Below are 26,010 nucleotides of genomic sequence, written 5' to 3' on the forward strand. Positions count from 1 at the left end.
GTTATTCTGACGAAGACATCCCCTAAGAAAGGATTTTTGAAAATCCAACCCCTAAAGGGGTATAATAGGGGTTTGAAATTTATGTAGGATGTAATAAAATGAAGTCACGGGCATAAGCTAGTAATATGATAACCAATCCTATCAATTACTTTGTGTAAGACTAGAAATATTTTTTGTTTGTTTAAGAGATCAAGCTTACCTTTCCGAATGCTAGCGTCCTTGCAGGAGACCATTTCGACATCGCAAAGCTTGCCGGACCAGCCGGGTGCACAGGAGCAAGTGTATTGTGGACCTTTTTGGGAACATGTTGCACCATTTTCACACGGATTGTTCTCACACCTAGGGACAGATTTAATAGTATATTAAAATATTTATGTGATTTAAGTAACGCTAAACGCTTGTATTGACAGACAGTATCGTTTATTATTTTATAGCTCGTGTGACCTGAACCCATATATCTTTTATTCATGACTTAAGTAGTCCTTAAGTAGTAAAAGTGTAGGCTGTACGGCATAAATTAAACTAGTAAAATCAGTGTGTTGGAGGCAGTCTTTCTGCAAAGGTATTATCAAAGAGGTACTTCGAACACCTTACTACATCTACCAAGTCGAGTCGAGAGGGCAAACGTCTACACTCTACGTGGTCGTTCCCCAACAACGAGGTGAACGCATGCATTTATCTCTGTCTACGCAATACCAGCAGAAGCTGCTGGAGGGAGACCGCAATAGCCGCAGAGAAATATAATTACGATAGGTCTGCAAAGAGTGAACGTATAAGAAGAGGAATTGTTAAATAGTTTACCAGTCTACGAAGTCTTCACAGTGTTTGCCGGTATAGCCGTAGGGACAGTGGCAAGTGTAGTGCGTGACGTGGTCGTGGCAGGTCGCGCCGTTGTCGCAGGGTGAACTGTCGCACATGTTTATACGCAACTGGCAGTTGGAGCCCGTGTAGCTGTGGACAAAATAAAGATTTTCTTAAATTACCCAGATTTAAATATCGAAACAGGAAAATATGAAATACAGAAGAACTACAGAAGACTGAAACATATTTTATTTATGTGGGTATATTTTTGAAATTCAGACGCCACTAATGGAATAAATGTTTAAAGCATAGGGACCCAGGAGGACATGAATAGTTGTATGAGTCGATGCAAGTTCCGCCGTTCATATAGCCAGACTCCGTGCAATCCTCGGCGTTGGTTTTATAATTGATGTCCGAGAAATCAGCAGGTGTTGATATATGCCAGGCACTGAAGATAAAATGTCCTATCATAGGAACATCAATTACCCAGGTGGACAGGAGCAGTTGTATGAGTTGATGCCGTCTATGCAGGTGCCGCCGTTCATACAGCTGGATTCCGTGCAGTCTTCATCGTTGGTCTGACAGTTGATGCCCGAGAAACCCAGCGGGCAAGTGCAGGTGTAAGATGCCACGTACTGGAATAAACAAAATATTTCGAATTTATGACGTAAAATATCTGACAATCACTCTTTAAGCAAGAATATACGGCAGAGTAGATAAGAGGACATACCCATATAAGTAGAAACACTAGCTCACGTTCAGGGGAAGTCATAATTTAATATATTCCTAATCTATGTAGTATTTAAAAGAATGGCAGTCAATGGCAACTTCAAATTTATCGTGGTATGTTACCCGTTATTTACATTAAATATGTCGTTAAACCACGAATAAGCTTAAAACCATTAGTGGGGATTGTCGTCAGAAAATAACATATTTTTTTGACTACCACGCTGGCCAAGTGCGGATTGTCAGACAAAACTAAAAGTACATATTTTGTAAAACAACTAGCTGACCCACCCCGGCTTCGCTCGGGTGTAATTTACAAAAATCCTGAAATAGGTGCCTAAGTATTTTTTCTTTTGTAACCGAAGACCCAAATATCAATTTTCATGGAAATAACTTGAAAAATGACAAACTTTCATACAAACTTTCATCCCCTATTTAACCCCCTTAGGGGTGGAATTTCGAAAAATCCTTTCTTAGTGGATACCTACTCTTTACAAAGAACACACCCTCCAAATTTCATGTCTCTAGGACCAGCGGTTTAGGCTGTGCGTTGATATATAAGTCAGTCAGTCAGGATTTTGAATTTTATATTAAAACCATACCTGGTTGCATGTAGCGCCGTTCTGGCACGGGCGGGACTGGCACTCGTCGATGTCTACCTCGCAGTGCTTGCCCGCAAAGCCACTCGCGCACAAGCAGTTGTAGTCTCCGATACTGTCTAAACACGTTGCGCCGTTTTGACAAGGGTCTGTAAAAAAGAATACGAGTAAGAAAAGGATCGGGGGTAAAATGCAAGAGGATTTTCTTCTGATCTGAATGATTGAACCGATGGTTGTATGTTAATACATTCTTTTTAACAATGATTGACAGCCCTGCCCCCCTGTTTTGCTCGATTACTATTTCTGAAAAACCTGTTTATGTAAGTAAGGCACAGACCACCACCTATAGACGCCTAATAGCCGGATACCCCCGCTCGCCAAGCTTAGGCACTTGCTTAGCATAAAAATCGGCCCACGCCCGTTCGGTACCCTCATTCCGCACATTGTTTTGATCACGTGACTTTTAAGTACACCAATCACAACAAAGCATTCTCCCCTGTCCCCCGCCAATATTTTACGATTTTGTTTCATGCAAAACCTTGTATATTAGTACTCTAGGAGGTGAATTCTCTGTGATGTAAGGGTTCATGGGGTTCATGTTATAGAGAGAACCTATAGTCCGCAACAGGTTGAGATGGCAATCGGGGTATGAGGTGGGGGGGACGCCCCGCACACCCGCACGTCACCTGCGCTCGCCCATACCGCGAGGGCTGTTCGGGTGTGCGAGGCGTTCCCTCCCCGATTGCAATCTCGACCTGTCGCGTACTATACATGCAAATGGATTGCTAAAGCTTTCTAGCAGTAAAATTTGAGCAACTATAATAAGTACAACGTGTGCTGATTCTTTTGTTTTGTGTTTTTTATTTTTTTTATTCATTATAGGTAAACGCTTGACCGCAATCACACCTGATGGAAAGTGATGATGCGGCCTAAGATGGGACGCGTTTACCTAGAAGATGCCTATTCACTCTTGTTTTAAAGATACCCGGGTTGTAGTTGGTAGGAAACACATATCGTGGAAGAGTATTCCAAACCTTAGCCATGCGTATGAGGAATGATGACGCAAAACGTTTCGTGCGTTAATAACGTTTGTTATTGTTATACAATTTTTCTTGTTGTATACTTATTTTAGGTTTGCTTCGATTTAATCATGGGTGTTGTTGCATGCGGGTTGTGGCCTTGGTGTGACATGCGCAGTGACCGTGCACTCGTCACAGTAAAGAGCAGTAGTTGTGTAACTCACACGAGGCGCAGTCGTCAGTGTTGATGGCGCAGTCCTTGCCCTCGTACCCGCGCGCGCACAGGCACGCGTAGGAGCCCTCGGTGTTGATGCACGTAGCCTCGTTGTGACACGGCGCAGTGACCGTGCACTCGTCTACGTCCCGCTCGCACAGTGCACCCGTCCAGCCCACCGGACACTGGCACGTGAACTCCGCGTATGATGCTTCTGCGATGCAACGCCCACCGTGGCGACACCTAGATAAAAATGAAAGTTAGATAAAAAAAATTTGGCGCTCGCTTCGCTTACATTCATCATCATAGGTTCGTTAATCATAACAAACTTATTTGCGTGTATTTCACGCTGGCGTAGCAACATAGCTGGCGTGTGGAAGTCCCTACAAGAGACCTAGAGTCCAGCAGTGGACGTCTATCGGTTGATAATGATGATGATGATGTATCAACATTAATACACATTACTTTTTATCTTTTTTTTTTTTGTAAAAGAATATTAGCCATGTTAAATGACTAATATTCCCCTTTCCTCTCCAATTAAGCGTCAAGCTTGTGCTAGGAGTAGGTACGACAATAGTGCAACGGGCGGGGTTTGAACCGTCGACCTTTCGGTTTTCAGTCCACTCCTATACCGGTTGAGCTATTGAGGCTATCTGTCAAAATACGCTTCATTAGTCATTTAACTTTACAGTTAAGTTTAGAATAACTTTCAAATGTAAAATACTTAAAGCGTGCTTCGCTCGCAATTTCTTTAAGATACCATTCTAAGTACCTAACTTATTACATGTTGTATAGTGAATTTCTTACTGGTTGGGCAAACAAGGGTCGAGTGTGTTCTCGCAGTTGCGGCCGGAGTGTGGAGGGGAGCACACGCAGCGATACCCGTTGATTAGATCGATGCAGGAGCCACCGTGCAAGCACGGGTTACCCGCGCAGTCGTCGATGTTGGTTTCACAGTTCACACCTGAAGTGAAAACCAAAATCCAATATCTGGCCCAGTCTAGTTCACACCGGTCTGATCCGGTCCGAACTGGTGTAGTCAGTCAATACGAAGAATTCAAGTAAAATAGGAAGTTGCTATCTCTTGTTAGCCCTGTAGAGTCTAGACTCTAGATTTTTCAGCTCATCTCTACAAATTTATAGGTCATCCTCAGTAGAGGACAGTAGTCAAGGATTAGAAGCTAAGTAACTTACCAGTGAATCCCAGAACACAGTCGCACTTGTAAGCGTTGAGTCGGTCGTGACACGTGCCGCCATGTTGGCACGGGTTGGAACTGCACTCGTCGATGTCCCGTTCACAGCGCTGGCCTGAATAACAGATAATAATTTATCTTTAGTAGGAAACTGCGGTTTTTCACTTCCGTGCGTGGGCAAACTTTAATGGTACCTACCCAAATACTGAATTAAATATATTTCTGTAGGTATTTAATATCATTTTATTTTTATCGTCCTTGTATTACACAACAGGATATCCTCATTTTGAAACATTGAAACTAGTTGAACTGGTCCAGCTTTGTTTGGTTGAAAATTGCCATCTCGACCTGTCGCGTACTATACCTACCTAAGAATGATTTGCGATTGTTTTTTCTTTTAGCTAACTACCTAAACTTCTTACGATAGATACTCTTACTATTGGGAGAAAAAATCTACATCTGAGGCTTTGTTTTGAAAAATGAAAGGCATACCTCCATATCCTGGGAGACAGTGACAGATGAACTGGTTGACTCCGTCTTCACAGGTGCCCCCATTTATGCAAGGGTTTGAAGCGCACTCGTTCACGTCAGAGAGGCATCTGTAAAAATGGATAAATTGTATACAGATTCTGCCGTGCCATGACAATCTGAAGATATTTTGCCTGGTTTTGTCGTAACAGCGATACAATTTTACCGAGTTCATCGCATATTATGCTTATAATCATGGCATTTAAATCATATTTAAATACCATAACATTAAGTCTTTAAAATAATGAAAAACTTCAAAACCTAAACTTGCTCTCAGAGCTTTCAATAAAAACTTTTGTTGATACTTTTGATGATAGTTCAACGGGCCTCCCAGCTTAACATAACAATCTTCAAGCGTCTGATAACTGTGATTAGGGAAGCAGTGGAAATTTTCAAACCTTTAGGTACAATCCTTTAGCAATTTAGGAGGTCAAACTCGCAGGATTGCTCTGTATAGACGTCTCCGTTGACCGACTGTATGGAGTATTTCTTTAGGCTGTGGTTACCAAACCGGGCTCATGTGACCCGTGTCTTTCCATCTTATAATATGAGACAGATAATATGTGAGATAAGGGTTTACGCGATAATAAGAGAGGCGTTTGTTAAACCTCAGACTGCAATCCTGTGCGAGTTGAATTGCACTTTATTGCGTAGTAACAAAAGTCGCTTTTTATTAGTGATCCTTCTATACCTGGAAGGTAGTTACTATTTATAATAGTGTTATGTGGTACCTAGTAGTAAGGCCCATTTTGTACATACCTCGCATCATAGTATCCTCGTGGACATTCGCAGCGGAAGCCGTTGATGCGGTCGATGCACTTGCCACCATTGGCGCAGGGGTTGGACAAGCATTCGTTGATGTTGGTCTCGCAATGCTGTCCCGTGAAGCCAGGAATGCACTCACATGTGTACCTGGGGTACATATGTCCAATTTACACCAACGTCAAATGAAAACACCAACACAAATATTTGAATACACGCACACACAGAGTAATTAAATATAATACCTAGCTATTTTTACGCATGTAAATAAGTAGAACAATCTGACCGAAACTCAAAATCATAAGTAGGTAAACATTTTCTGAATAATTCAGCTATTTTGAAAGAAATATTATTTGCGGGATGGCCTATACAATGTGTTCCCGGAGGAATCTTAACTATTCATATTGCATCTAAGTAGGTACGTAAAGTCCTACGGATTATAATACTTAGGTACGACTATAATAATTGGTAATATGTAGAAAAAAACATGCTGTGTTTTATTAAAAAAAACAAAAATATCTTTATTAGATTTATTTTCTTGTATTACGAATAGGAAGTTAATTATTCTGCCATGCATAACAACTAACTCCGCTGATTTTATAATTTTTTGTGCAGATTTTCTTTAAAAATCTTGAAAAAGCATCACAAACATAAATACTTAGTAGGTAAGTACATGCTATAATCATAAAATCAACTTACTCAAAATAAGTGTTGCTGCATGTAAAAGAAAAAACAAAGCATGTTAATTTTTAACAAGATTTCATAAGATAACAATAAATCTACTGAAGCAGAGCAGAGTCTTCAACAGGTCAATTAGGTATCCTCCGCTCATATTCAGTAAAAACGCATCCTTATGGCGGTTACGCACTCATCCGATCCGAGTCCGTGAAAATACGTTCCGAAGTAGTCATAGAACTATTTGTATGGTAGCTTATGACATATGGCGTAGAATTTTTTATATCCGTATTTTCGGATCGGATCGGATGAGTGCATGATCGCTTTTAGAGCTCTTCCACAATACTACCCATACACCGTCGCATCGCAATCGACGACGCATTTTAAGCACCTCAAGCAATGGGGTGATGACTATGTCAAAAATAAATTATTTCTTAGGGATCCTCCAAAATTCGTAAAACCGGCTTCCGCTGTTAGTTTTAAGTTTGCTATCAAAAAAGTACGTCAAAAACTTTTTTGACGTCACATCTATGTATGTATTTCATACAAGCTCCCTTACTAAGCCAACGTTTTAACTTTTGATAAAAAGTCGCTGATTTGACTAGTAGTCATCATCCCTATTCCCATGTAAATTCCCTCAATGCGAAGTGCGTCGTCGTAGAATTTTACGATGCGACGTCGCACCGCAAGTATTGTGAAAGGCCTTTTACGGGTTTAAAATTATTGATCTATTTAGCATAAAATAAGCTTTCCACTGAAGCGAAGCTGAGAGGAGACAGACGTGTGGTTACGAGTTACGACCAATGAGATTAATGAGAGATGACGTGATAGAATTATGCCATCATCTAACAATAACCTGATTGGTATTGAACACGTTTTGCTGCGCTCCGCTTCAGTGGAAACACCTGAAGATCACCCATTTGGTACGTACGTGTGCGGGTTATGCGTACGAGTGTGTATTTAGCAGGCATTCAAATGTTGGTAGGTACTTGCGTTAATGCATTTATGTGTGTAGTCGCGCACATGTGTCTTCGAATAACGTGAGACGTATTCGCACACAAATACGGCAATCGGGGAGGAAATGCCCCGAACATCCGCTCAGCCCCCTCGATAACCCGGTGCGTGCGAGCGCGGGCGACGTGCGGGTGGGCAGGGCGTCCTCATCCCCCGATTGCCAACTCGACCTAATAGCGGACTATAGGTACGCACACCAAGCCACGTGCGTACTAAAATGGATGGCCTTTTAGTAAGAAAGGTTATTTGTAAGTACCTGTTGATTCCATCGATGCAAGTGGCTCCGTTTCTGCACGGGTTGGAGTAGCATTCGTTGACATTGATCTCGCAGTTTCTCCCCGAAGTGCCCGGTTTGCATCGACACTGGTAACCGTCGATCAGATCTTCGCAATGTCCTGTGAAAGCCAGATTTATCGATTAAACTAATCAAAGTTTCTTTCATCACCCGTTCCCATAATTTAACTGATCGTTATAAAAATGAGGGTTACAACGGGGAAAGTTTTCGATTCCTTAACTGTCCAGTTGTTTGTATGCAATTTCTAGCCATCATACCTTTTAATCTTCTAGGACTTCAAGAAGTACCCTAGAGGTTTTAATGATCATCATTGAGTCGGTCACGAAATTAACGTAATTCAGATGTCAATAGATCTGATACCATAAAAGTTAGATAATTGATACTTAGTGTTATTAATAAACCTGTCAAGGCCATCTTATTCTAAAACTAGCTTGTGCTCGCAACTTCGTACGCGTGGACTACACAAATTTCAAATCCCTATTTCACCCCCTTAGGGGTTGAATTTTCAAAAACACTTTCTTAGCGGAGGCCTACGTCATAATAGCTATCTGCATGCCAAATTTCAGCCCGATCCTTCCAGTAGTTTGAGCTGTGCGTTGATAGATCAGTCAGTCAGTCCAGTCACCTTTTCCTTTTATATATTTAAAAAAACAGTTTTCTACTATCATCAGGACCGAAGCTATGATGGTTAGAAAATACGACGGAACTCTTCCAGAGAAATGTGGTATAGTGCCATGTCTTTTGGTTTGGTTTGGCTCGTCTTGGCGGTGGCACGGTACCAGATAAAAATGGTACAAACCTCCAAATTGGCAGGGATTGGACTCGCACTCGTTGATCTGCGTCTGACAAACTCGGCCGGTGTAACCAGGGTGACAGTTGCAAGTGAAGCTGTTATCACCATCGATGCATTCGCCTCGGTGGCACGGCGCCGAGAGACAGTCGTTGATGTTGGTCTCACAGGACATCCCTGTGAAGAAATAATGATTTTTTTTTATAAATGCATTCAAAATTTCAATAAATTCTACTTGAGGCATGGAGTGAAAGAAACGACCAAAATATGTTACACTAGTTCAACCACCCTTTCGGTTATCGAATTGAATCGAAGATCCTTACAAGGCCGTGTGATTGGAATAATTTATTGATAACTAGCTGATGCCCGCAACTTAGTCCGCGTTGATTTACATTTTTCAAAATCCCGCGGGAACTCTTTGATTTTCCGGGATAAAAAGTATGTGTTAATCCAGGGTATAATCTATCTCCATTCCAATTTTCATCCAAATCCGTTCAACCGTTTTTGCGTGATTGAGTAACAAACATCCAAACATCCACACTTTCACATTGATAATATTAAAAAAGATTTTAAAATGTTAACAATCGCAATGGATCAAAGGAAGGAAGAGAAACGGGACGTGTATTACGCGACAGGTCGAAATGGCAATCGAGGGGCGAACACCTCGCACACCTGCACAGCTCGCACGCTCACTCGGTGCGGGCGAAAGTGGGTGACGTGCGGGGCGTCCCGCCAGCCGCCTAATACTCGATTGCCAGCTTAACATGACGCGGACTATAGGTATTCGCAAGAAATACTATAAATGCTTTGCACCTCGACTTCTTAATTGATTTCAACGACATACCATAAAGCTAAATAAGTTTTCTTTAAAAATAATTAATTCTTAAAATAAAATAAATAAATTTCTTTCTAAATAAATCCATAGAATTTTAATCCAAGCAGAAAACGATATTTCTAGATATTTAAATAAACGTGGGCGCAATCACAACTTGTATTATTAAATAATTACTGTCGACACTAATAAGTTAACCGATATACCTACTTGCCATACTTTATGAGTAAGAAATTGTTGAAGAATTTTGTAAGGCAACCGTAACTTACCAGTATAACCCGGAGGACATTCACAGGTGTATCCAGCGATGGAATCGTGACATGTTCCTCCGTTTCGACAGGGACTCGATGCGCAGTCGTCGATGTTCACTTGGCATCGGGCGCCGGAGAATCTGTAAAAATAATATTGTTTAACTTTCAACTACTTACTTGGCCTTTTTACTTTCTAATGAAGTAGAGAGACATTACACACACACACCCACACACACACACACACACCCCACACACAAACACACAAACCTGAACACGCTCGCGCTTATACACACACTAAAGTAAAAATTTAATAAATATAAGTGTCACTGCATGTCTGGGAAAAGACTGATCCCCATGATACGGGTTAACCTAGTTTGGGGGTCGAGGGTAATTTTAAGCAAAGTTGTTTTTTTTTTTTTGGAACAAATAAAGATTTATTATTATTATTACCACTACAAACACGAAATCCTTTCTTGAGAATTTGAAACATTTTTCCTAATCCAATCGTCCCAATCATAGGGCTTTCCGAAGTTAGATCAGGAGTTAATTTTTGAAGCTATTTAGTATCTGGTAGTACGGTATGAACCATAGTAACTATAGTAACCGACATAGCATAGCTCAACGGGTTGCGAAGCTGAACGGAAGACCGTGACGTGGAGTGGCATACAAGAGATCTATGTCCAGCTGTGATGATGCTATTGACGTTACGTAACGGGTAGTTTGAATAGTGTGCAGGCTTAGTCTAGCCTAAATTTCCGACATTATCGAGAGCTTTTGAACGCTAGAGTCATATCACTTTACACGCTTTCATGTTAGTTAAGGCTTAAAGAAACTCACCCAATAACACAGGTGCATTTGAAAGCGTTGATCATATCATGACAGACACCTCCGTTCAGGCAAGGGTTGTTGGCGCACTCGTCTATTTCCACCTCGCATTGTGTCCCCGTGAAACCTGAAAACAAGTAAATAACGAGTTTTAATATGAGGAAACATTTTCATTAATGGAAAGGAGTCACGACCCTCAGCAATGAGGAATGACGACTATAAAGAAAGATAAAAGAAAGAATCACTTTCATCATCATCGATTCAAGTCATCAATCTACAAAAAATGAATTAGAAGAAGAGACTGATAAAATGCAGAGAATTATAAAATGACTGCAATGGAAATTAGTTTTGCAAGAAACGTAGATAATTATCTTGAACCTAGATTGTGGTTAGGTAATGTAAACAAAACTAAATTAGCTGCACTAATAACTGTACATTATGAAATGGACATTTTAGCGATTAAACTATAGTGAGTGATATTTATACCTACCTAGTGAAATAAACACCTTAAATTAGCCATAATAATTTAGTTAAAATTCTGGTCCCAATATAGTGGTCGGCCAGTTTTTAAGTAATGATATCGGCTTGTATGCGTCTAATGCTGAACATTTTTAAGAGCGCGCCACCAAACACTGTCCTCCAACCACCCGCTACACTAGGTGGCGGGTGGTGGATGAGGAAGGTGGAGGACCGTGTTTGGTAGCAAACCACAAAAAACTTATGTCCAGATTAAGCAGGCTGATGGATTAGATTGGATTTGAAAACCCAACAATTAAATTAGAGTAAAACTAAATCTTGATCCAGCAAAAGTAAAACAAATTCCTTGCATAAAAGTCAAACAAATGAGAGATGTACCAGCGAAGCATAATTAAAATGACAACACTGAACAATCTGTGTCCTCATAAACAGTAAATTGTATGAGCGATGCGCGCAACAATGTTAGTTTTCTCGGAAGGTACAAAATGGTATGTCAGCTGCTGCGGAATAAAGCTACACACGGGACCAACATCTACTCCAAAACGTGGGTAAAATTGAGTGAACAATAACCATATAGAAACTTCAAGTAAGCTTTTGAACTCACTGCGCTTCTGATTAGTCATGAAAATCTTCAATCAATTGCTGTTGTATCTACCTGGCAGCCAAAAGTACGTGACATAGGGACGAAGAACATGCACTGTCCCAAAAGAAAAAGAACAAGAAGAAGAAATACAAGTAAGCTTTTAAATTTCTGTGTTTTTGAATAGTCAAAGAAATCTTCAATCTGGTTCGGCAAATTCACCTAACTTAGGCAATAATAAAAGTGGAAGGCACTCAAGATTGGCATTAAGTTAGATCCCATACCCGGCCATCCACAGCAAAATTATTTGCACAACGTTTTAAACAGTCAAACGCAAGTGATGCAAAAGACGGGGTCGCCAACTTACATAAACCAAATGGTGACAAATTTAGATACGAACCTGAAGTTTATTCCCATAATTCCATGTCCTATAAATTTTAAGTTAATTCCTGCAGTTTATCCCGATCATTATTTAACGTCATGGTGAGAGCCTGAATTAATGTTTTTAGGTTTTACTGTTGGAACGAAGTTGAGAAGTTGGTCCCGTATGTAGAACCTTATAGTCGCACTGGCTTAATTAGAATGTCGTAGTGAATGTAAAAGGGACGTTCTTCGAATCGGAATGTATGGACTATGGCCATACTGACGAAGATGGGTATGTTTTCTGCCCCGTTTTAGTACATGTAAATTTAACGAACTCTGGCAATACAAGAACTTGCTTCAAGCGAGTTCCTTTGCAAACTAGAGATCTCAGTATTGATTTTCAGTTCGCAGTATTGGAGGCTCTCTAAATTGACCTAGAATTTAGGAAACTATGTTATCTGAATTGGCGAAGGATTCTGCTAGGATATTTTAGTTATACCTTTACAATGCAATGGATTTAGTTAACTATTTGTTCAACGGCAAAGAAAAGCGAATAGATGTTCCGGGATAAAAAGTAGCCTCTATATCGTACTCTAGTATGCCAGCTATCCCTGTACCAAAAGGTGTCCGCGATATTATCCATGTGGATATTTTTTATTTAAAAAAAATCCACATGAACGATACAATCCGTGGAAAGTGGGAAGTCTTTTAAGTTCCTGGTCAAAAAGAAGCTTAAGTCCGTCCCCGGGATGTAAGCTCAGCTGACTCTGTGCCAAATTACGTCTAAATCGGTTAAACGAATGGACCGTGAAAAGGTAACATACAGATAGACACTTTTACGCAATTATAATATATATAAACATATAAAAGGAAAAGGTTACTGACTGACTGATCTATCAACGCACAGCTCAAACAACTGGATGGATCGTGCTGAAATTTGGCATGCAGATAGCTATTACGACGTAGGCATCCGCTAAGAAAGGATTTTTAAAAGCTAAACCCCTAGGGGGTGAAATAGGGGTTTGAAATTTGCGTAGTCCACGCGGACGAAGTCGCGAGCATAAGCTAGTTGGTAAATATGGATGGACTGGTAAATATTGTAAATATGGACGAAGGAATTACTTCAATAAAACTAAATAATATAATAAATATCGAGTATTTCGCAATCCCAATCGGATTACAAGGGAAACCTTTTACCCCATTATAGAGCCCATTATAGTTTAAACAACAATAAACAATTCAAATTCCAATTTTCAGAGCAATAAAATGTTATGCAAGCATTTGTATAGCTGACATGCCCTATTGAGCCTTTATCGTATCTACCAAAATGGTAGTTAGGGAGGGGAGGACACGCCCAATGCGCGAGCGCATATCGCGAGTTGTCCCATGGGCTAAGACATAAGAAACCCACAACACATCAAAGGATATTTAGATAATTGGTACAACAGGAAGAAAATCACAAACCTTTTTGAATTTTCATCCTATGATAAATGGAATAGAATATTTTTTTATTCAAATAAACTTTTACAAATTACTTTCGAATCCTTAAATGAATCTACAACTAGTTTGGAGATCGACTTAATAAAAAAAACCAGCAAGGACCTCGGCGGTTTATTTTAATGTAATCTGTTAGAATAGGTTCATGACATTCTTACAAAGAACAACAGGCTTTATTTTAGCGTTTATTTTTTGAGGATCTATGTGATTAGTATATGTTTGTTTTCCTGCTTCTACCATACAGATTTATTATCGATCGTGACAGAAGCTGTGAGTCGATTGCCGTAGTTTGACCTCTAGAGTGTGACGATCGCAATCACTTCTGATTGGCCGACACCTCTTACTATTGGCTGAAAGGACGAAATTCAGCAAATCCCAACAATTGAGATTGCAACAATGATTGATGCGGCTTTTCCGCAATCAACCAGCTGTTCAATTTTAAGTTATTTTTTTCACCCGCCGCCGTTTTTGCCTTGTACCACACGCAATCGTCACGATTTCGGATCACAACCCGCAATAAGAATGTCCGGCGCGGGCGCGGGCGCAGCTAATGTAGGTTTATGTGCATATTTGAATGTATAAACTCTTTCTAATAAGTATATATTATATGGTTGATTTTTAAGCAGCTGCAATTTGAGGACTTCGATACGAAGTTCTAGAAAAAGTATCATCATCATCACATCAGTCCATCGCCGGCTTACTTCTGAGCATGGTTCTCCTCCCGGAATGAGAAGCGCTCGGCGGCGAAGCCCTTCTCATTCTGAGAGCAGACCTTGGCTTTGAACTATGAGATAAGCCTATAGTCCAATTATACGCTGACCAAGTGCGGATTGTCTAACTTCACGCGCCAAGAACATTCTGAACATTCATGCACGGTCATAGTCCTTCTAATCTTTGACGAATTGCAATCGACTACTGATTGCCAGTTTGAAACGCGTTAGCAGACAAACAGATAGGCAGATAGATAGACTTTTGCATTTATAATATATGAAAAGCTGACTGACTAACTGACTGACTGGCTGACTGACTGACTGATGTATAAACGCACAGCTCAAACTACTGTACGGATCGGGCTGAAATTTGATATGCGGATAGCTATTATGACGTACACATCCGCTAAGAAAGGATTTTTGAAAATTCAACCTCTAAGGGGGTAAAACAGGGGGTTTGAAAAATGTATAATCCATGTGGACGAAGTCGTGGGCATACGCTAGTTATTGTATAAGTAGATGCGTATGGATGTACCCGCAGTGACTATCTCCACTTATTTTTTTAAAATACCTACTTTTATCAAGCCCTTGCCAACAAGCAACTAACGGTCGCATCTCCCGACAAAAAGCCTCGAGTGCAAAGCCCCAGGGGTTATGTTTTATCCCTCATAAAAAAAAAGTATAATGTCGTCATACCGAGCACGTTTGCCCTTATTAGTCCACTTGCCAGACCAGTCTGCGATCACTCATGCGTGAGATAAACGCTATCACCCGACCGCTTTATGTGCACCCGCGGTTTGCTAAGGACGGCTATAGACTAGAGACTCTTGTTTATTTATTTAACTAGCCCTATGCCCGCGACTTCTTCCACGCGGACTACACATATTTCAAACCCTTAACGGGTTTCATTTTCAAAAATCCTTTCTTAGGCTACGTCATAATAGCTATCTGCATGCCCAGCCCGATCTGTCCAGTAGTTTGAGCTGGACGTTAATAAATCTGTCTGTCAGTCAGTCAGTCACCTTTTCCTTTTATATATCTAGAATAGATTTTTTAGATGCTTAACTAAAGAAAACTTTCAGCTGATACACTGAAATCGTTGTCTACTTTCGGACTCGTACCTACCTCGTTTTAATTTTGTAGTTTCAAACATTTTTGTATATGTATTATCTTGTTTTTTTCTGTTTTGATGCTGAAACCTCTTTATTTCGTCATCAAATATCATGAATAATAGTCAATGATATAATATGATAATTAATTAGTCAATTTAATTTTAATAGGTAATGATTATGTTTTAATTATTTCAATTTGCAGCCAATCTAACAGGGCCTCGTATAAATTAATATATAACATATGAACGCAAATGAATACCTAAATTAATTTCAAAATTTCTGAAAACTTATGCGTTGGTATGTGTCCCGCCTAACTTCGTCCTTTGATCAAAGTGTCTTTTCAACTTGTCTGTACTATACAGCACTCGAACTTCGATCTTAGCCAGACAATTTGAGAAGTTCCTCATCATATTCCACAGTAGATGAGGATTATGGGCTACGCAACTTTTCCGGGCTATGTCACGAAGGGGACGGCTCCAATGAGTGGTTCCATCCGCATCATTGCGTTGCTGACATGTTTTGTGTACTTGACAGTGCGCTCATGTTGATATGAGCATTTGGGTATACATTTCATAGCTTAGAGGTTACACAAAAACAGAGTAACATTTTCGACTGAGACTAATTATTATTAATGTTGGTTTCCAGGATAACTTTTTTGTAAAATGGATAGATAGAAAATCTTTGTCGCTCGTCGTATTAAACAACAGAGAAGAAATGCGGCCACACATATTATGTTTAAATTGCTTGAATCTATGGTAGAAAGGTACTTAAAATCGTCGGGAATGTATAATATCGAGCAATATTCTAATCTAGAATCTCATACATACGAGTACGTCGGTCTTCCCCCGTCATCAGTCCACATTCCTTATAATGTGCATCTTCGGGACAATTGGCTTAAAATATTTATTAGAAATTGAAAGATTATTTTATTCAAGTAAACTTTTAGAAGTGCTTTTGTATTGTCAAGTGAATCTGCCACTGGTTCGGAATGCCCTTCGTACTGAGAAGAATCAGCAAGAAACTCGGCGGTTGCTCTTTCAGAAATATCAGTTTCAATATTAGCAGGTTCCGCGCATCATTACTGAAACGTATTATGAGTCAAACCTACGCTCATTTATGGGCGTATTAAAAGTTTTCTACTATCAAAGATAAAAATATCAACAGTGGATTTATATTATAGCACACTGAAGTCTGTAATAAAGGATATTAAGAGTCCTAGTTCTATAAAATTCCAGGAACCCTACCCCAGGTCGAAGAATGTATGGAAGACATGCCAGTGAACCTAAGATAACCCAATAAATATGCATAGAGCCACGAGCAATAACTAAATACTTCTTTTCTAATACCCCGTATGTCATTAATAAATCTTTAGTTAGGAGGACGTAAATGGTCCTTATTGCATTTTAATAAGGGCCATATTATTGACGTCGAATCGTTTGCTTCCGTGTACGCGGGAGCTCGCATCGTCATGGGAAATGACCGCCATGGTTGTGTATGGTGAAAAAATTGTTGTTTTAATTGAATTCATCTATTTCGCTAAGCATTTGCACGGTTTGTTAGCATTTAGTGGGTATGACGTAGAAATAATTGCGACCAAAATGGCAAAATGTTATGCTAAAAATTCCGAGCATGATTTAATAAAGCCTTTCCCTATCCATCTTTTGGAGATGAAAAAACCTGTGCTTGGAGTTTCTCTTATCAGATCAAAAAAATATGAGGAGATCCGTAGAAAAAACCAAAGTAACCGACATAGCTCAACAGATTGCGAAAGTGAAGTGGTAATCGATGGCACATAGATTGAAGAAACGTTAGAGATTGGGAGCCCAAGTTGCTAGAATGTCGACCTCGCATCAGAAAGCGCATAGTTGGAAGACCCCTACCAGAAGACAGACGACATAAACGAGTCGCCGGGAGCCACTGGATTCAGGCGGCGCAAGGCCGTGGCGTGTGGAAGTCCCTACAAGAGAGCTATCTAGCAGCAGTGGATCATGGATATATATCAGTTGATATTGATAATGATGATGATTATAGCAAACATTGAAGCACAATTTAATGTGCAATGCATTGTACAATTTAGTAGTGAAACCCAGTTTAAATCTATTCTCGATGTAGAACAAAACGTTCACACAGCCCGAGACATCCCTGCGGGCGATGCGTTTCGCCATCCATCTCTTTCCAGCTAATGATAATCATCGAGCTATCACGCTGTCAACCGAGGAGCAAATTGTAACATGGCAGCAGGGACTCTTGCATTACCGTTAGATTCTTTGCTCATTGATTTATTTACGAACTAAGTACCTACCTAATGCCTGCAGATCTGTTTGGGAAAAAAATACTTAGTGCCTGTAGTTATTTTTTTAATGCACCAATATTTCAAATGAATGCTCGTGAGGCTAATCACATCTGCACTGAAACAAATTACTGATGCTGCTCTTCGAAAAGAGTTTTAGAAGAAAAAGAATCAATATCTACAATACGTTTTTTAACTACAAGCTCTGGTATATAGTGTGTTATCTATGACTACAAGACCATGACCAATTCTGATGTTTTTATACTGAACTAAAATGAAGGGTCTAAATAGATTGCTATCCCTTTCTTGATTTTCCCTGGGAAGAGAATATTACAATTAGGTATATTATTAAGACTCTCAGTTTAGTTTAGATTAGAAGTTGTGTACAACAGGATACGGTATTTATTTATTTATTTTTATTTTTATTATTCATGTACCGAAATTGTAGTTAGGTAGTAGTATTAAATTAATTAATTAATCTAAATCTACTTTAGGAATTAATTAAGATACTTTTCAAAAAGGTCAAAACACCCTATTGGCTAGATTGAAGTAAGTAGGTGCCTATATATTTTTAAATCTGGAGTATTTTCTAGAGCAAGGGTTGAGTTTCTGTGCGACAGTAAACAAATGTTAAATAAATCGAAAAATTTATTTAAAAAAATAGAAGTTGAACTTACCAGGCATGCATACACATCGAAAGGTGCCAGGGTCGTCGAGGCACGATCCATCGTTCCTGCAGGGGTGGCTCTCGCACTCATTGACGTTGGTCTCACAACGAGGTCCAGTGAAGCCAACAGAGCAGTTGCAAGCAAAAGAACCAGGAGTGTTGACGCAGATGCCGTCGTGTTCGCACGGTGAGCCTAGAAAAAAATTAGCAATCGTCAGTTCTATTTAAAAATTACTTAACCCGATCTTTCAGGAAGGTTATGATGACCTGGTACCATGTCTAGTTAATAAAGAAAATCGAAAGTGAACTAAAGTGAGTTTTGTGTATGTGTGTGGGAAAAAATCAAAACCTGATTTCAATAAACACTTGAAAATTTCTTAAATCTAAATATATAAAAGGAAAAGGTGACTGACTGACTGACTGACATGTGACGGATTGGGCATGCAGGCAGCTATTATGACGTAGGCATCTCCTAAGAAAGGATTCTTGAAAATTCAACCCCTAAGGGGGTGAAATAGGGGTTTCAAATTTATGTAGTCCACGCGGATGAAGTCGCGAGCATAAGCTAGTAAATAATAAGATTTTAGCATCTAATAGACATGAGATATAATTCTTTAAAAAATGACTATTCATCTGACCACAATGAGATGTTATCACTTCTCACGAAACAGTCTATCAGATCCAATAAATTAATTACGACTATCATCTAGAGTTTGAAAAATTCTCCCTAATTAGCTACACTATTACAGAATAGAGTGATAAACGAATTGTTTGGATTCTTATAATTTTAAGTACTGGTTTCATCTGGAATTCTGATACAAAAAGGCTTAAAAATTTTGAGATCAATTTAGATTTAATTTGAGTGTTTAATTAAATTAACAAATTCACTATCATTTATTAAAAACTGATTAGAATGTCGTAGGTATCTCCAATGACAAAGTTTTTGTATCCGAACAAACAATAATTAACAACTATATTACGTATTGCGGTTGTCATTTGAATACTAACTAAACTTAATGAAATTTTGTAGATAAGTATACGTTCTAGAGACTAATGATCTATGTCTGTGGTTTTCCAGATTTCCGTCAAAATATTCAGTTTTAAAGTTACACGGTCTTATGGATTTACATACAAACCATCCGCGCTCGCTGAAGAGCAAGACAGAAGATATAATAAAGTGAACGAAAGTAAAAGAGATAGCGCCATATAAATATGACCTCAATGCGGTAGTTTCAAATCTTCACATTAATGACGTATGTAACTATTCTTCTTCTTTTTTACATATAATATCACTAGCTGATACCCGCAACTTCGTACGCGTGGAATTAGGGTTTTGAAAATCCCGTGGGAACTCTTTAATTGTCCGGGATAAAAAGTAGCCTATGTTTGTCACTCGCCAGGTCTTTATCTATACCCATGCAAAAAATTACGTCAATCCGTTGCACCGTTGCGCCGTGATTGAAGGACAAACCAACAAATCAACAAACAAACACACTTTCACATTTATAATAAGGGTACTGATTGGTTGAAGTTACCTTGTTCACACTCGTCGATGTCCTCAGAGCAATCAAGACCCTTGTAGCCAGAAGCGCAGGAGCAAGTATAGGATCCGTTGATGGGACTAGTGTCACAGATCGCGTCGGCGTGGCACGGGTTCGAAGTGCAAGCGTCATCCAGATGGCAGAGCAGACCTATGGAAGATACGAGTAAATGCAGATTGATGAACCTAAAAATAACATTTAAGGACCACGGGTTAATATTGTATGGACTTTGAGCCCGATTTGCCCAAAAATGATGAGACTCGTTTTTTTTTTTCAAGTGTGTCAAAGTGAACCGACATTCGGACAGACGCAGGTTAGAATCCTGCCAGTTCCGCAATTTTTGATATGTATTTAAATTATTTAGTCTTGAAGTATAGGTAAAAATGATAGTAGTTTTCACTGTCATGAAAATTATAAATAGGATAGAGGTTGTAGAAATAGGACTGGACTCACCAGTCTTCCCAGGCGTACACTTGCAGTAAAACGCCCCAACGCGATCTATACAGGTAGCGCCGTTGAAGCAAGCTGCGCCCGCGCAGTCGTCGATGTTCACAGAACATTCTGGACCTGTCCATCCGTTGACGCAGATGCAAGAAAACCCGCCGACTGAGTTGGTACATGTCGCTCCGTTCTGGCATACTAGCGGCCTATGACAAAGAAAATTTCATTATTAGTGGTTCATTAAACTTGTGCTTAAGATCAGGAAAAGAAGATGTAGTGACCTCCTTCTGAAGTAAATGATATATCTAGTTATTACAGAACAAGATAGATTTGCGCTTGATCTTTATTCCTAGATGCACCTGAACTTCCATATCAAAATACTCCGTACTAAAAATAAGGTCGAAGCTTCATTTTGTCAAGTTACGTTGCTAATGGCAAGTGCTGGCAGCGCAGCGTCTCGAAAGAGATGTTCTGAACCAACTTATTCAACCTTGCCTGGAAGGTACTCAAATGATAACGCCGAATAAATTCAACTAGAACGGATTTAGCAATCCATTTCAGAATCTGATAGCGGTATATCGATTACGTAGGAGTTTTAAGAGTTTAAGAACGCCCGCAAAACGACAAGTATTTTTTGATTGATCATCAAGTTACTTCTGATCTTTGAAGGTCTTGAATTTATTCGGTATCAGATTTTAATCAATCTTGATAATAATCATAAGCCAACTTGATTTTTATGATTTTTCGAGGAGGTACGTCGAAGTTTATGAAAAGAAACCAGTTTGAAATTAAATAAAAACATTTTAAAACTTTAGTAAGTGAAAGCAAAGTTCACAAAAAAGTATAATAAGTAAGCTTCGTTTAAAAGTATGTGTAAAATTTAGAAGAAATGAGGGAAAGGCACCGCCGCACTCAGCGTAAAAATTCCTAAAGTTTTTCGAAAGTATTTAAAAATCACTTATATTCCCTTATTAGCGTTCGTAAAATTTTCGCAAAAGTGTAATTCCGGTGAGCATGTTTGTACTTTGATTAATCAAAAAATTCTGCGAATTTTCGAAAGCACTGGAAACGTTACTAAACTAATAATGCAAAAGCATTTTTACAGCAAATGAAAAAAAAACAGTCACGTTCATCATCATCATCGGGCAATATCAACGACAACGTTTTTTAATAATTTTCCTCAACAATGTTCAAACCTATGCCATGAAAGCTTTTGGGGTACAATTTATTTTATACTAGATGATGCCTGCGACAGCCAACGAGTAGTTTGTGCGTAAAAAAGTAACAAAAATACACACACACACACACATACAAACTTTTGCCTTTATAATATTAGTATCAGTGCGATAGCGTGACTATGGTGGGGAAGTCGAAATCGAACGCGAGCGGGTTTAAAGCTGCTTAAAGTGCAAGATTCCAACGGCTATCCGTCCTCCGATAAAAGTAATCAGGCTTGATCCTTGAGTTTTATCAATCACTTTAGTTCTTTGACGAAAAAGCATAGGTCTCTCTTCTAGGTGGACTAACCCTAGAGACAGTGTCCAGGTTTCGGCGCCGTAGGTCATTTTATTGCAAGGCATTTAACATATAGAGGTCACAGATAAGGCAAACTACAGTTTCACAACAAAGACTCAAAGGCTCCGTACAGGCGTGCCTCAGGCGCGTGCTTGCGCATGTTATATCTGATTTAAACCCGCTAGTTACACTATAAAATATCTAAGTATAAATCCAAATAATTTATTATTGCGTATTTAACTTAGTCATACTTAGGCTACGTTATTTACTAAATTCATTTGTTTGCAGTCAAGGAACATTATACGAAATTAATGTCGCGGTTCCATTTAAATGTTGTTTTGCCGCCGTAGTGCAATTTCATTTAGAGAATTTCATCGAAGTAGATACATAAATATCGGAAATTTATGCCTTCTTTTCTATCATAGCCATTGGCCTTGTGTTGTCTGTCTTATACATGCTCAAGCCTCCTACGAATCTACTAATATTATAAAGAGAGTTTGTAAGTTTGTTTGTAGGGGGTAATCTCTGAAACTACAGAACCGATTCTGAAAATTCTTTTACCATTAGAAAGCTACATTATTCCTGAGTTACGCTATATTTTAGGCTATTGGCGAAAATTGTAATAACCTACGAGTGTGAAGACGGGGCGGGTCGCTAGAGAATACATAAAGTTTCAGTTTTATAAAATCTACACTATGCTCCTTCCATCAAAGCATCAGTAAAGTTTCTGCATTATTATATTTTATTCATTCATCGAAAGCGCTATTGTAAAGCTAGGTGGTATCATAAAACATCTTTCACCACACCGTCCATCCATTATCCGAGTGTTCAATAAAGCCCGGCGGCAATGACCTCCAGTCCACACGGAAGGCATTTGCCATTGAACGTCATCATCGTTAATCTTACGTCGATTTTCCTCACCAATTCACTATCACGAGCTTCCTTTCATTTCATCCTTACCTATTAGGAGATGAAAGACTATTTATTTGTCCAGTTATTTCTATTTTCTATACTCACTTGTTCCTGGGACTTCAAGGAACCTGAAGCTTAATTCGATATAATCTGCCAAAATGCACTTCACATGCACATATTATGCATTGCGGAGTTGGAGTGAAACGCATGTTGAGTGTGGTCTAGAAGATTTGTGTGGTGTTGACTAAGCGGTGATAGTTTAGTGGTTAAGACGTCATCGGCCTTCTATTCAGAGGGTCCAGAGTTCGATGGAAATACCGTTGGCTTCCTATTAAATAAATAACTGCTATCTTTTTGCAGATTTTTAACAGAAATAGTGAGAAGAGAGCAGTGGAACGATACATTTTAAATGCAATAGGTTTGACACTTTGTAGTGAACTCCTTCTCACCCTTTAAATAGTTCCCTTATATTCTATTGGTTTTTATTCACTTTAAGTCACACTTTGTGTCTCTCTGCCACTTATGAAAATTTGCAGTACCCACCACCAAGTTGATGGTTTGAGGAATTTATTTATTCATCCCTTGAAATACCCCATACCAAAGCTTAATGGGAAACCGCAGGCGGGAGCTGGTTTCAGTTATCTTTTCGATTTTTTTTTGTTTAACAAGAAAATCTCTTTCTTGCATTAACAATCAACAGGAGCAATTGAGTACCTGTCCTTTCTTGACACCTGACATCCATCTTCAGCTCAATATACCAAATCGAGAGCAAGACGATCCATGGTAGATATTATACGGCCGCTACCACATATGGAGTTATCTGGGCCGATTGATGAATAAATCGCTGGAGATTGATCGCTCGCGCAGTTGACAACACTACGCTGTCTTGGATCTAAACTTATTGACTTATCATGGAATGTTTGAGTGACTTTCTCATTCTTCCTCTTTGGTTCAATAAGCGCTTAGTCGTGCAGGCATGTCACTGGGGTCGATTCAATTTGTATGGTTAATCAATTTCTAAAATAGGAAGAGGTTCTCAATTTGATATCGCATGATCCCATAAACGAATAAGTAAACTTCGATTGAATAATTTGTCACTAAAATATAGATTGATGTAAAAAAATCCATCCATTCGATTTATTTGGATTATTTAAATCATAAATTACTCCATACACAAATAATTTTACTATAGTACCAGTTTTCAAAGTGAAAATAAATACATTACAAGACATACTTCACAATAACATTAATTTTTTTTCCAATAAACTTACAATCAAAAATATAGCACGTTTTTTTGTTTTCTTTTTATAAACTTTAATAGTCTTAAGCGTCATTTCAATAAGTTCAATATTATATTATATTAGTATATCTACACGATGTTTGTTAAAATTTATTGATAATAAAGAATTTAGTAACTCAAATCAATAAATCTCTTCAGTTCCTATCTATATCTAACATTCTTTCACATCAATTAACAACGTAAAAAATAGTGTCACTTGGTATTCATTCTATCGCCAGTTTAGTTTCGATCGGTAGCTGTGGTAGCAACTTTCAAATCTATAATATAACCGTTAACTATATTATTCTTAATAGTGGCCAAGTCCAACCCATTCTCATTTACATCGGCTACTACATTTCTGAATGAAAGGTCCCCTTATCTCAGTTCTAGGTCGGCTACTCGTTTTATGTCTATTACGTATACCGTATGATAATTACCTTTCGGACACTTACAAATACTAATTGATAAAACGGCTTTAACTGTTATGGGTGACGGCTCATGAATAAACATATCCACTTCTCCCGGTTTTAGTATTCCAGGAATTATTGTACTCGAAGTTTTGACGCTGATACTGCTTTCATGTTTTCTTTTATTTATCAAAATTGGAATCTTTATTAAGAAGGATTTTTTAGATGGATTCAAATTTTGAGTACTGGATGGAGAATGCAAACTAATTACAATAAAATTGTCATAATGGTAGGACATTGATCTTTTACACACTTAGTTTTAGTGGTTTGTCGATCTTTTTATGATGGCGAAGGATTTGAAAACATCTAACCGTAATAACATTTTTAACAAATCTAAAGATACATAACTATTCGTAAGAAAGTAGTTACATTAAAACAACATTTTTTTGATACTTACGCCTTACTTTTACACATTTATTTAAGATAGTATGCTACATAGGACTAAAGGTGTACCTAACACTACTTACTTAATTTTCAACTTTTTAATTTAGTCCTTCGTATCATACGTTTTAGAAATACCACTTTTTTTGAAATTCTAATGTTTTTTGGCGATAACTAAAAAACTACACTATGGGGTTAGCTGTTTTTTGAAAGGACTGCGGTATTAATAAACTATAACTTTTTGTACAAGGACTAACAACATAAACCGATTTAACCCCTGTTATAAAATAGTATAAATGTTTACGATGCCCCGATACACCCTATAAAAGCTTACATAAATAAAAACCCCCATAAAACTTTAATTGTTCATTCAAAAAAGTATCAACCATAGATACTATATGATCGTGATTTTAATCTTATAGACAAACCGACACCTATTCTATAGCGTACGATTACTAGGGATTATTAATCGACTTCAAAAAAGGACTTCAAAAAGGATCCGTATGTACCTATGTAGGTACAATACCTAATATGTAAGTATGTTGAACTGTGAACTTATCTGCTTTACTTATCTTATCTATATTCTGAGAGGAGACCCGTGCTCTGTAGTGAGTCGACGATAGGTTGGTCATGATGTTGACTGATGTATGTTAATTTTTCGCTGTTACGACAGGATTACTGTAAGTATACACTGTCTGGATTTTGTTTAGATAACGACACGTCCGCGACAGGTTGTTCGCAATCGGGGTTGTGCGGGGCGTTCCCTAGCCGATTGCCACCTCGACCTGTCGCATACTATAGATATCATTCTTATGTACGAAGTAATACTCATAAATGTACACTTATATCACTGTTCCTTTTCTAGACAATTATAAAGTCACGCCGAGCTACCGAAGTTTTGTCGTAGTGATGTGAGGTTATCAATCTATGAATATTTATTCATCTCCCATGCAATGTGTCCACTTTGTGCCGAAGTGTTTATGGGCGATGCGCATTCCCCTTTGTACCAAACGACATGTCTCTTGTATGTTCTAACCATAACTTTCAAAAAATTCACCTCCAAAAATCTTTACACCTGAATGGAGATCATATTTTGAAAAATAATAAAAAAGCCCTCAGGGTTGTAACCCGATATTGCGCACGCATTTATCTGTAACGTTTTACGTGCCAGCGGGTCGGATAGAATGACAGTTAGGGTTGACCCACCTTGCTCAGTTAGATGTGTTTATATTCTGAATGTATTACTATACTTAC

The 26,010-nt window shown here is 38.7% G+C and overlaps 2 protein-coding genes across 7 annotated transcripts in view; one reads left to right on the plus strand and one right to left on the minus strand.

Annotated features, from left to right (window-relative positions):
* The window catches only part of LOC117996816 (RNA-binding protein 1-like), a 411,711-nt gene that overhangs the window by 163,136 nt on the left and 222,565 nt on the right, over nt 1-26,010 (plus strand). The window lies entirely within an intron of this gene.
* N (neurogenic locus Notch protein) overlaps nt 1-26,010 on the minus strand; it is a 192,238-nt gene that overhangs the window by 13,026 nt on the left and 153,202 nt on the right. For 2 of the 4 annotated variants that reach the window (XM_069509880.1, XM_069509879.1), the window contains exons 6-22: nt 20,215-20,408; nt 19,756-19,911; nt 18,231-18,413; nt 10,537-10,651; nt 9,718-9,839; nt 8,626-8,793; nt 7,788-7,926; nt 6,542-6,556; nt 5,840-5,992; nt 5,045-5,151; nt 4,554-4,667; nt 4,167-4,323; nt 3,370-3,602; nt 2,130-2,275; nt 1,288-1,436; nt 802-951; nt 200-339 (exon numbers count right to left, since the gene is read on the minus strand). In XM_069509880.1, coding sequence (XP_069365981.1) covers nt 200-339; nt 802-951; nt 1,288-1,436; nt 2,130-2,275; nt 3,370-3,602; nt 4,167-4,323; nt 4,554-4,667; nt 5,045-5,151; nt 5,840-5,992; nt 6,542-6,556; nt 7,788-7,926; nt 8,626-8,793; nt 9,718-9,839; nt 10,537-10,651; nt 18,231-18,413; nt 19,756-19,911; nt 20,215-20,408 — 2,441 coding nt within the window. The remainder of the gene's footprint in view (nt 1-199; nt 340-801; nt 952-1,287; nt 1,437-2,129; nt 2,276-3,369; nt 3,603-4,166; nt 4,324-4,553; nt 4,668-5,044; nt 5,152-5,839; nt 5,993-6,541; nt 6,557-7,787; nt 7,927-8,625; nt 8,794-9,717; nt 9,840-10,536; nt 10,652-18,230; nt 18,414-19,755; nt 19,912-20,214; nt 20,409-26,010) is intronic. The other 2 variants (XM_034985351.2, XM_034985350.2) reach the window with 1 other exon arrangement.

This window comes from Maniola hyperantus, chromosome 4 (genome assembly GCF_902806685.2).
Source record: "Maniola hyperantus chromosome 4, iAphHyp1.2, whole genome shotgun sequence".
Classification (NCBI taxonomy): domain Eukaryota; kingdom Metazoa; phylum Arthropoda; class Insecta; order Lepidoptera; family Nymphalidae; genus Maniola; species Maniola hyperantus.